General features: G+C 39.4%; 1 protein-coding gene, 1 long non-coding RNA gene and 10 other non-coding genes across 36 annotated transcripts in view; 11 read left to right on the top strand and 1 right to left on the bottom strand.

Moving 5' to 3' along the window:
* The first annotated feature begins 174 nt into the window (after positions 1-174).
* LOC110255511 (uncharacterized) lies at positions 175-4037 on the top strand. 2 transcript variants are annotated; one of them, XR_014816282.1, is made up of 12 exons: positions 175-200; positions 885-937; positions 1125-1157; positions 1358-1399; positions 1709-1740; positions 2064-2103; positions 2370-2403; positions 2558-2587; positions 2781-2830; positions 3513-3542; positions 3730-3774; positions 3955-4037. It is a non-coding gene; the product is annotated as an uncharacterized LOC110255511 (long non-coding RNA). The 2 variants fall into 2 exon arrangements; XR_002335926.2 differs by having other exon boundaries at positions 1107-1157.
* Positions 406-483, top strand: LOC146400132 (small nucleolar RNA SNORD74). The gene has a single exon (XR_014816950.1). It is a non-coding gene; the product is annotated as a small nucleolar RNA SNORD74 (small nucleolar RNA).
* Positions 993-1054, top strand: LOC146400131 (small nucleolar RNA SNORD75). Its single transcript, XR_014816973.1, has one exon. It is a non-coding gene; the product is annotated as a small nucleolar RNA SNORD75 (small nucleolar RNA).
* On the top strand, positions 1210-1291 carry LOC146400130 (small nucleolar RNA SNORD24). Its single transcript, XR_014816941.1, has one exon. It is a non-coding gene; the product is annotated as a small nucleolar RNA SNORD24 (small nucleolar RNA).
* Positions 1575-1640, top strand: LOC146400129 (small nucleolar RNA SNORD77). Its single transcript, XR_014816990.1, has one exon. It is a non-coding gene; the product is annotated as a small nucleolar RNA SNORD77 (small nucleolar RNA).
* On the top strand, positions 1931-1992 carry LOC146400128 (small nucleolar RNA SNORD44). Its single transcript, XR_014816952.1, has one exon. It is a non-coding gene; the product is annotated as a small nucleolar RNA SNORD44 (small nucleolar RNA).
* Positions 2234-2298, top strand: LOC146400127 (small nucleolar RNA SNORD78). Its single transcript, XR_014816975.1, has one exon. It is a non-coding gene; the product is annotated as a small nucleolar RNA SNORD78 (small nucleolar RNA).
* LOC146400126 (small nucleolar RNA SNORD79) lies at positions 2631-2712 on the top strand. The gene has a single exon (XR_014816918.1). It is a non-coding gene; the product is annotated as a small nucleolar RNA SNORD79 (small nucleolar RNA).
* On the top strand, positions 2883-2965 carry LOC146400125 (small nucleolar RNA snR60/Z15/Z230/Z193/J17). Its single transcript, XR_014816956.1, has one exon. It is a non-coding gene; the product is annotated as a small nucleolar RNA snR60/Z15/Z230/Z193/J17 (small nucleolar RNA).
* LOC146400124 (small nucleolar RNA SNORD47) lies at positions 3589-3664 on the top strand. Its single transcript, XR_014816979.1, has one exon. It is a non-coding gene; the product is annotated as a small nucleolar RNA SNORD47 (small nucleolar RNA).
* Positions 3808-3886, top strand: LOC146400123 (small nucleolar RNA SNORD81). Its single transcript, XR_014816946.1, has one exon. It is a non-coding gene; the product is annotated as a small nucleolar RNA SNORD81 (small nucleolar RNA).
* Positions 4038-8562: 4525 nt separating the features above from the next.
* DARS2 (aspartyl-tRNA synthetase 2, mitochondrial) overlaps positions 8563-10943 on the bottom strand; it is a 30650-nt gene continuing 28269 nt past the window's right edge. For all 24 annotated transcript variants that reach the window (XM_084977715.1, XM_084977726.1, XM_084977706.1 and 21 more), the window contains 2 exons: positions 10717-10792; positions 8563-9956 (listed from right to left, as the gene is read on the bottom strand). In XM_084977715.1, coding sequence (XP_084833841.1) covers positions 9745-9956; positions 10717-10792 — 288 coding nt within the window. In that variant the 3' untranslated portion in view covers positions 8563-9744. The remainder of the gene's footprint in view (positions 9957-10716; positions 10793-10943) is intronic.

Raw genomic sequence — 10943 nt, 5'->3', positions numbered from 1 at the left:
CAGGAGCTGGTCAAGAGGTGGGGCCAGGGGGGAGCTTAGCGGACGGAAAGGAGCTACGGTTGGAGGAGGAGACTGAGGGAGGGGGAAGACTGGAGAGGGATGCTGGCGGAGAGAATGCGTCGTGACGTCACGGAAAAGAGTCCTTATATACTGGCGCCTGGGCGCCATCTCAGTCTTTCGAGGCTGCGGGTTGGCTCTTGGTGAGTGTGTTTTCTTTGTTTAAGTAAATTCTTGGTCTGAGGCCTCCAGTTTTTGGCAGTTAAAATCGCCAGTCCCTTTTAGGCCAGTCGCAGGCCTTCGCAGGGCTCAGAAGATAAGAATGGTGGAGCAGTGCGCCTTGGGTGGCCGGCGTGGCCTGATTTGTATTCGATTTGTTGGGTCGCACTGCGGAAAAACCTCGGCTCGGGGCCCTGCCTCTGATGAAGCCTGTGTTGGTAGGGACATCTGAGACTTGATGAATGCCAACGGCTCTGATGGCGGTGCTTGCCGAGTTGCCGAGCGGGTTTCTGTTAATGCCTTCTGCTCTTGCCTCTTCCCGTCTCTCAGTAAGGCCACGTGAGCCTCTAAATGGCTGCATTCCCCATTGCAGCATTTTAGTGCCCTCAGAATGCTCCTGTGAAATTTTGAGTGGTGTAGTAAAAGACCTGCAAACATGATGGGGAGACGACAATGATTAGATGTGGGGAAAAAACGAATTTTGGGAGTTCTTTGATGGCCTAGCAGGTTGAGGCTCCTGCATTCTCTGCGCTGTGGTTCTGGCTGCTGCTGTGCCGCGTAGGTTCGATCCCCGGACCAGGAATGCCCAGACACTATACTGCATGTGTGGCAAAAAAGAAAATACAAAAGAAAAAAATCTAATTTTGAAAATCCCTAATCTTTTCTAGGAATGGTGCTAGGGATGAATGCAATGTGGCTTTTGATGGCTTCTGATGGGCAGGTAAGAAACAGCTAAATGGAGAAGAATGGGATCTGCTTAGGTGATTTTTTTGTTAAGCCTATGATGGTTAAAGAGTAGTGGGCAGAAGGAATTTCTGAAAAATTCAATTCTGAGGCTTAAATTCTTAAGATATTAATGGTTAGCTTAGCAACGCAGTATGTTTCATTAGATTTCCTTTGTTTTCTAGCTAAGCGCCCAGGATATGAGAATCGCTGCTGGGGTGAGTTATAGAAATTCCCTCCACCAGGGGTGTTAGGTTGACAATTCCTTTGTGCCATAATGATGACATTTTATTTGCTACTCTTGACAGTGAGGATGACGAGAATCCTTACCACCATTATTCTAACTGAGGCACACAAAACAGTGGTTTAGAGGACATAGAAATTGCTCCTAAGCTTACATGAAACTGTTTCTTCCCAGGTTGTAAAGCGCAAGCTTAACACTGTATTTGTGGGCAAAAAGGTGAGAAACCTTTTTAAAGTCTATATACCCAGTGCTGTCCAATTCTTTGTATTTTTAGGGGTTGACAAATCACCAAATCAATGTTGATGGTTAAATTAGCGTTTTGCTCCCCTTTTCAAACCTGAAATTCTGCACCTTAGTTTTATACTTAACTTGCGGGGATCTGAAGAAACAGATACTGTGATGGTTGCATAGTTCAACAGATTGAATCATGAAAGAGTTAACATATGACTGAGTATCTGGGTTGGGAAAACTTTGGCTAATAGCATAAGCAAAGTACCACTTCTAATCTGACTTCTATTTTTGTAGGTGCTAGGCAGAGTTAGCTGAAAGGTGAAGAGGTAAGTAAAATTGTAATTGAACTAAACATTGGTGACTGGGCAAAGATGACAGAATGCCTCTGATGGGTTTTTAGGACTGCCTTTTAATACACGTGAAGCAATCCTACCATGAAGTGCTTGGACAGTGCTGAATGCATTAAGGCCAAATCCTTGTCTTGTTACCGTAAGGTGTATTGCTTTGGAAGAGCAGCCTGTGTGATGATAAGCGTATACTGACTGAACATGAAGGTCTTATATTAGCTCTATCTGATTTCAGGCATTTTTTAGGTTTCTGGGGAATAATTCATCTTTGACTACTGTAAAACCACTCTTTATTTCTTTAGGTGAACTTGTCTGACATGTCTGGACCAGCCTTTTTAGTGGGTAAGCATTAATGTTTAAAGCAAAATTTAGTAGGCTCAAAACTTAGGGTAATGCTGACAAGGTAGAATGCCTAAGCTAATTTTGTATGTTTGATTTGCAAACGTATGTTGAGCATGCTTTAGCAGGGTTTTTGTAATGATGTTGAGCAAATGTCTGACCTGAAATGAGCATGTAGACAAATCTAACACTGAAGGACCCTGTGACAAAAATAAATGAGAATTTAATGTATGATTGACCTTTTAGTGAAAGTGTCATTTCCTTTATAGGTACCCGGTATTATCTGTGGATGGCTTGTTTGGGGTAAGACATGAAAACAGTTCTTTGGCTCTTGGCACTTGGGGTTTTTGTTTTTATAATGTGCTAGTCTTAGTAATTGTGATGGTGTTTTCTGGTGTTGGACAGTTGGAGTATTGAAGCTATTTTGAAATGTGTCTGAAGAAATAATTTTTTTCAGGTGCAGATTTTGAGGACCTTTTGTATAAAGGTATGTATGTATTTTTATCAATTGTACTAGTTAGTAAGCAAAATGCTGTTAGTGATGATTTATAAAATTAAACAGATGGGAATCTCTCTGAAAAATAATGAAGATTTTTAAAAACTGAAACAGTGTTCAGAAGTTTTTTAAAAATTGTATTTCTACCTTATTAAATTTCATTAAGTTTCATTAAATTCTGCAGGTGTGAAGAGGCCTTGGCTACAAGGCATTGATTGGAACATGCCTTAAAAGGTATTGTAGCCTTAAGTTAGGTTTCTGTTTTATGTGATTTTTCTTTTTTAAGCCGATACAATGATGATAACATAGTTCAGCAGACTTGACAGTGATGAGCAAATAACTGTCTTTCGCTCCTATCTGATGTATCTGGCTGTAACAATTCTGTTTATACAGTTTCTCAGAAATGTTAATGGATTTGGATAAGCCTAATGACTAATGGAGATGTCCTATACTATTAAACTTAAGTCATAGTCAAGCTTAGGGTTACCAAGAGGGAAACTGAAGGCACACTACATACAAGGTAGCTAACCAGGGACCAACTATAATAGCACAGTGTGGTCTACTCAGTGTTAACCTAAAGCTAATACAACTTAATTCAACTATACTCCAATAAAAACATTAAAATTCCAGAATTACCAATTGACATTTAGATGAAGACAGGCTAACATTCTTGTGAGGAAGTTTTTATGGTATATAATGTACATAATGCCAGATGACTTGTTTAGTTGATTATTTTAGAATCATTTTTTAGATCGGCTTGGGATTCATAGCAAAGTTAACCACATACCATGCACACAAAATCTAGCACTGGAATAGTACGTTGGGGTTCACTCATGTTCTGAGTGGGGACAAGTGCTGACAAACACAACATACAAAATACGTTCACTGTCCTAAATTTTTTCACATTTTCAAACAGGCAGATCTTCTGTTACCCTGAAGATTCAAAGTAAGTCAGCCTTTTATATATAGTTATTATATGTATGTTTGAATGTAACCAGTGATGTGATGATTCTGCCAAATGAATAAGATGATATCACCCATAAACCGTTCCATTTTGATTCTGAGGTTACTAACAAGTATCACTTAAGTCTTGGGTTATTTTACTGTGATCTAACATGTTCTTTCCTTTTTAGGGCATTTAAATGAGCAGCAGTCAACGCAACTTAACCAATTGACAGGTGAGGCTTGAAAATATTAGTATTCTCTTGTTCTAGAATACATGATGATCTCACCCTAACTTGAACTCTCTCACTGATTATGTGTGATGATGATCAAAGATCTGATATTCTGTTTGCCAAATGCAGTTAGGACTGAAACAAGGAAATGGGAACTAAAAATTGCTTCTTTGTTTTTTGCAGGTAGCTGGATGGATGCTTGTGGGATGGATAGAAGAAAAGTAAACAACTTTGTATTTTAATAAATGTTTTTTACTTAAAAGCCATCTGAAGTGTACTCATTTCAATTTCATGGGGGGAAGGGAGGTGGGGCATTTTTGTAATTAAGACCTAATGGCATATTTTTTGCAGAAATTTTCTGAAGGGCCTTGTCAGTTTGTCAAGGATTGGGTTTATGGCCTGAGTCTAGAAAAGCAAAAAAAGCTTAAACCATCTTTATGCTGTGTAAGAAAGTTCCCTAACAAGGACAATATATTGAAAAACAGCCTCAATGGTCCTTAATTTCTAAAACTGGAGCAATAAATAAACCATTAAAATATTCAGAATATTGGGGGGAAATCACCATTTGCTGTTAGTAAGCACCAGGGTGTAATGAGTCTGGCAAATGTTTAGAATACCAAATATGGTATAATGGCCATTGGTATTCATTGATAATGAAAAGGCCTAGAATAAAGATGTTTGAAAGTTTTACCTGCTGGATTGGTTCTAGGACCTCTGGGTACTTAGGTCTTCTAGTGCTAGAGGAGTAAATAGTTGAGTATATATATATATAATGGTAGTACAGTCAGCCTGCCATGGATTTTAAAACATTATCTAGTGTTACTAAACACTGATTTCCCATGCCTGTTTGGGTTTTGTAGTTTATGGGCAAGTATTTTAGCCAACAGTTTATTTCTCATAAAATGTTAAAAAATCACTTCATAATCGCAATGATTAGCTGGATTTACATTTAATAGGCAAATAGCTTGGAGATGATGCGGGTTTAGGTCCAAACCTAAGCCATTGTCAGTCCCATGATTGCTTTCCCAGTGCATATAGAAGGTATGTCTATACTGTGGCCTAAAGCTTGCATGGCATTGTTTTAGAACATGCATTTAAAAAATGGGGTAGACTGGAGTTCACTTTGTGGCTCAGCAGTTAACGAGCCTAACTGGGATCCATGAGGATGTGGGTTCAATCCCTGGCCTTAGTGGGTTAAGGATCCAGTGTTGCCATGAGCTGTGCTGTGGGTTGCAGATGCAACTCAATCCCGCGTGGCTGTGGCTGGTGTAGGCTGGTCTGATTTGACTCCTAGCCTGGGAGCCTCTGTGTGCCATGGGTGTGGACCTAAAAGCAAAAACTAAAAAATAGAGTAAAATTGGATTATCAAAATAAATATACTTCCGTCAAATGCTATTGGGATAATGATCAGGAAATAAGTACAAAATGAGTTAGCTCATTTTGGCTAAAACTTGGAATATATATACATATATATATATGTGATAGGATATCAGGAGTTCCCTGGTGGCCTAGAGGCTAGGACTTGGTGCTCTCATTGCTGTAGCCCATGTTCAAACCCTGGTCTGGGAACAGATACCACATGCTGTGGTGAAAAATAATTTTTCATGTTTTTTCTTTAGAACATAGTCATTGAAACTTGTAGTATATATACTACATACACAACCTTAGGCAAAATTCTTTTAATATGTAACATTGTAAAATATTGGAAACTATGCTGATCTATATTTTGACTTAATGGAACAAGACAGGAACATTGAACCAGAGAGGTTTATACTAGGAAGACTTAAAAAAATCTTCCTCTCTAACTTTGTACTTTCCACAGCATATACAATGCCCTGAGAGGACTCATGAGAAAAATGTTAATCACAGCTTTAAGACCTTGCTTTGGAAAGAACTAATGAGAAAGCAGATCAGAAGGTGAGACTTCATTTTTGTTTTCAAATAAGCGGTCTTAATTTTTCTTAGAGAAAAAGTTTAAATCAGCTTATTGTAACTATATATAAACTTAATTTTTGCAGCTTACAGGTAAAGTCCATTGCTTCATTTATACAAAGTCTATGAGCTTAACCACCATAACTGCCAGATCCTTAACCCACTGAGCAAGCCCAGGGATCGAACTTGCAACCTCATGTTCCTAGTTGGATTGTTTCCACTGTGCCATGATGGGAACTCCTCCATACCACATCTTAATCCATTCATCTGTCAATGGACATTTAGATTGTTTCCATGTCTTGGCTATTGTGAATGGTGCCTCAGTGAATATACCAGTGCATGTATCAATTTCAAGGCAACTTTTGTCAGGATACATGCCCAAGAGTGGGATTGCTGGGTCATCTGGTAGTTGTATATTTAGTTTTCTGAGGTACCTCCATACTGTTTTCCATAGTGGTTGTACCAATTTACATTCCCACCAACAGTACCTTTTTTTTTGAGGGCTGCACCTGTGGCAGATGGAGGTTCCCAGGCTAGGGGTTGAATGGGAGCTGCAGCTGCTGGCCTACACCACAGCAATGCAGGATCAGAGACATGTCTGTGACCTACACCACAGCTCATGGCAATGCCAGATCCTTACCCACTGAGCAAGGGCAGGGATCAAACCTGCGTCCCTCATGGATGATAGATTCATTTCTGCTGAGCCACGACAGGAACTCTTTTTATTTTTTTTTTTTATGGTTTCCTTTGCTGTGCAAAAGGAAAGATCCCATTGGTTTATTTTTGCTTTTATTTCTGTTGCTTTGGGAGACTGACCTAAGAAAATATTTGTACAGTTGATATCAGAGAATGGTTTGCCTATATTCTCTTCTAGGAGTTTGATGGTGTCTTATCTTACTGTTTAAGGCTTTAAGCCATTTTGAGTTTATTTTTGTGCATGGTGTGAAGATGCATTCCAGTTTCATTGATTTACATGCAGCTGTCCAGTTTTCCCAGCACCACTGATGAAAAGATGGTCTTTTTCCATTTTATATTCTAGCCTCCTTTGTTGAAGATTAATTGACCATAGGTGTCTGGGTTTATTTCTGGGTTCTGTATTCTGTTCCATAGGTCTCTATGTCTGTTCTTCTACCAGTACTACATTGTCTTGATTACTGTAGCTTTGTAATATTGTCTAAAGTCTGGGAGAGTTATGCCTCCTGCTTGGTTTTTGTTCCTCAGGATTGCTTTGGCAATTCTGGGTCTTATCCCACTGACCCACAACGGGGAACTCCTTGTTTTTAAAACTTAGACATAGGATAAGTCTAAATTCCCTAGGAAGTAGGGGAGATTGGATTTGAAGCTGAAACCTGGCTTACAGTTAACAATTAGTTTGTGCACTCCAAAATCCCAATTGTGTTGTTTCCAACTGTTAATTAACAGCAACCAGTTTCTTAGTTTCTCAGAAAACACTTTTAAAATTTCAAGGAGTTCCCTTGTGGTGTGGTGGGTTAAGGATCTGGCATTTCAAGGCAGTGGTTTGCGCCACTAATGAGGTATGGGTTTGATCCCTGGCCCAGGAACTTCTATATGCCATGGGCATGGCCAAAAAAAATTTCACCCATTTCAATGATGATCTAAAATAGTGACGTTTTGGGAGTTCCTTCTGTGGTACAATTGGATCAGCAACATCTTGGGAGCGCTGGGAAGTAGGTTCGATCTCCAGTCGAGCACAGTGGGTTGTGTCTGGTGTAACTGTAGCTGCGGCTTAGGTCGTAACTGGGGCTCAGATCTGATCTCTGGTCTGGGAACTCCATATACATGGGGTGGCCAAACAGTGACATTTCCCTGGATTTCACATTAAGGTTGTGTTTTTCACTTTTCCTCCTGACAGGCAGGACTGAAGAAAAGCTGTGTGATGCCCCAAATGACTAGGTCTCTGTGATGCCAGTCCAGGATTGTATGACTTCTAGGGACCTGGGCCTTTGGTGTTTGTAGCCTAGAAAATATTCTCTGGATTTTCGGTATCTTTTGTAAGTCTCATTTCCAGGAAAGACAGACTATTTTGGTCAGAATTAGGCTCTAGGAGTTCCTGTTGTGGTGCAGTAGAAACGAATCCATGAGTTGTAGTTAAGGATCTAGCGTTGCCATGAACTGTGATGTAGGCTGCAGATGTGTTGCTATTCCTGTGGCGTAGGCCAGCAGCTGTAGCTCCAATTCGACCCCTAGCCTGGGAATTGGGAACCTCCATATGCCATGGGTGTGGCCCCAAAAAGAAAAAAAAAAAAAAAAGAATTAGGCTCTAAACAGTGAATAGCTATTTATTTATTTGTTTGTTTATTTATTTATTTTTAGGGCCGCATCCATGGCATATGGAAATTCCCAGGATAGGGGTTGAATTGGAGCTGCAACCGCAGGCCTACACCACAGCCACAGCAACACCATATCCAAGCCGCATCTGCAACCTACATCACAGCTCGTGGCAACGCGGGATCCTTAACCCACTGAGCAAGACCAGGGGTTGAACCTGTGGATATGTCATGGATATTAGTTGGGTTCGTTACCACTGCGCCACCACAGGAACTCCCACAAGTTAATCATATTTAGAAATCAGGTTACACAAATGTGGGATAAATGAGTATAAAATTGCATCTTCTTACCTGATAAAGGTCGTCTTTAGCAATTCCCTCTACTGAGGGTAGGTAGAATTGGACATCTTTCTCACCATAAGAACTCTGCCAGCAAGGATTCTCTGGCTTCAGAGTACATCCCCAAATGGGGCGAGAATGGATTAAAGGACAAACTTCAGGGAAAAGCTCCACTGATGCAGAAAGCAAACTGGGACATTCACACTCTTGAGAGCCTGTTGAGCATCATGAATTAGACCCGGAAGTAAAGCTGATTTTATTTTCAAACAGAAAAAGATTATAGTATTGCACTGTTTAGAGCCTGAGAAAAAGAGGCTTAGATATAAGGCTTACACTTGATGTTTATAAATTGTAAATCAAAAGAATGTAGAAAAAGAACAATGTCATCAATCAAGGTGTTGTTCCTATTTTACAATTACTAATTAATTATAAGCCTTTATTTGTGTCAACATATAAGAAAATCACAGTTTCAGTGTTCAGTTCTACATTTGAAGTTGGTTTAAAGTCAATTAACATTTTCAGTTACGTATAATAATTGAGGTAAAGTGTCATTCAAGAATTAATGATTATTAAAAAAATACAAGCAAAATACTGATTAATGAAATTACTGTTTTCCTTTCACAACGGATAGCAGTTTTGTTTAATCTTGAATTACAGAATACATGGATACACATGTAAAATACACAGAGATATCTGTTTACAGATGGATAATATTATCTTACATTTATGTAATGCTTTATAGTTTTTCAAAGCATTCTCACTCAGATTATCTTCCACATATATTGTCTCCTAGGATTCCAGCAAGAAGAGCCCTATGAGGGAGCCAGAGCAAGTACTGTACATTTCATATAAGCAGGCAGGAAGGGAGGCTAAGAGGTTTATACAACTGGCAAGGTAAAGCACTGATTAAGATTTTGCGACATTTATTTCAGTGATTTTCTTTTTGCCTTAAATCGTTTTGCTTCTTACTATATTATATTGATAGTTGAAATGTCATTATCCAGCTTACTTTATAGGATTCTCTTGATGCAGCTGATTGAACTGAGCCCTCCATCAGTCTAAAGGGGCAAGAATTTTCCCACACTTCACATGAGGTTTGATTACTTCTGTCCTAAGAGACCTGTCTACTGCCCAGACATGAAAAACATGATTAGAAAACACTATGTCATTATGTTACTCCAACAAAGAGCCACCTTTCACACTTTCCTAAAAAGACACTTCAAAAATCCTAAATAAAATAATCCTAATTAATGAATGTTATCAAGTTAACATTGGATACCCTTTATCTGTTTCTTCATTGTGGTGAAGAATGTGGCCCGGATTCCTTCCATCAAAAGACTTGAAGTAAGATCAGTGGCTGAACTCTGGATCTGATTTTAGCCTTGAGGAAGCAGAGAGGTCAAAACCCAAAGGCTCAACTTTCTGGATGGCATGAATGACTCAATGAGCTTTCTTTTGCTGAATCTGTTGGCCAAGAGACCTGGATATGATAGGGCTTCAGGTCCTCAGGAGGGATAGAATCTGGGGCATTGCTCATGAGGTCATGCCCCCGGAAGGATTTGGGGAAGGCTATAACATCTCTGATGCTCGGTGCTCCCGTGACAAGGCACATCAATCTGTCTAACCCTGTAAATACAAAGTTAATAAATGAGGATGTAATCCGAGGTTGGGGGTGACTTAGTTTTTCTATAAAGGTTGTAGAAACTTTTAAATAAAAACCTTTTAATAAAGGGTTCCCTACCTTTTTAGGGAACTATTATTTGAGAAGTTCCTTTCTATTTCATTTTAGAAAATGATCAGGACTATAGGCAGATGCTATTGGGATTAAGAGTCACAGCAATTAATGCTTAGTAAAGGCTCACTAAAGGTTGAATAAAATTAAGTGCTGTGCAGGGGACTCTAAGAACACAGAAGGAGGTCCCTGTTGTTGAGGGCATATAATCTAGGTGAGCTTCTAAGAACTTCTCACCTTCTTCCTTGTTTCAAAAACAAGTAATGTGAGCAATCATTGCCCATCTATAGCCATCAGAAGGGCACTGGCACAGTCTTATTTTCACACAAACCGGATATTGTGCAGCGGTGCTTTCCACACTCCTATGAATGTGTCCCTGAGCCTCCAGGGATTTGAGCAATATTAACTTCAGACTTTGTAGTTTCATTCCAGCAAATTATCAGTTAAGTTTTATCTTTATAACTGGCTAAACATATTTTAAAAATATATCATCAAAATGAAAAACACCAAATTAAGTTTTTATAGAACTCTTGAACTCACCTCCTACCCTCTTTACTCCTCCACTCCCCCAACCCCACCCTCTTGCCCATAAACTAAGAGCTTAGCTCAGCACTATGGAATGAAATTTAGCTTGTAAAAGGACAGACTGTTTACCTAAGGCAATTCCTCCATGAGGGGGCGCCCCATAATCTAAAGCCTGCAGCAGATGGGAGAGCAATTTCACGTCTTCCTGAAATTCAAAAGGTAATTCAATTTAAATACACACTGAGGGTCCACACTAAGTACCACATAATACAATTAGGTGCCAAAGGGAAGATAAAATAAGATGAAAAAATACCTTAAGAGGTTTAGAGTTTAGCAAGAGAATATGACAAATCACA

The sequence above is a fragment of the Sus scrofa genome, chromosome 9 (assembly GCF_054392235.1).
Source record: "Sus scrofa isolate SSC_HxYL_T2T_F1_AM1 chromosome 9, Sscrofa_HxYL_maternal_Yorkshire_Landrace_v2.0, whole genome shotgun sequence".
NCBI classification, from domain to species: domain Eukaryota; kingdom Metazoa; phylum Chordata; class Mammalia; order Artiodactyla; family Suidae; genus Sus; species Sus scrofa.
The sequence above is the reverse complement of the archived record's forward strand: the minus strand, read 5'-3'. Positions and strand labels throughout refer to the sequence as shown.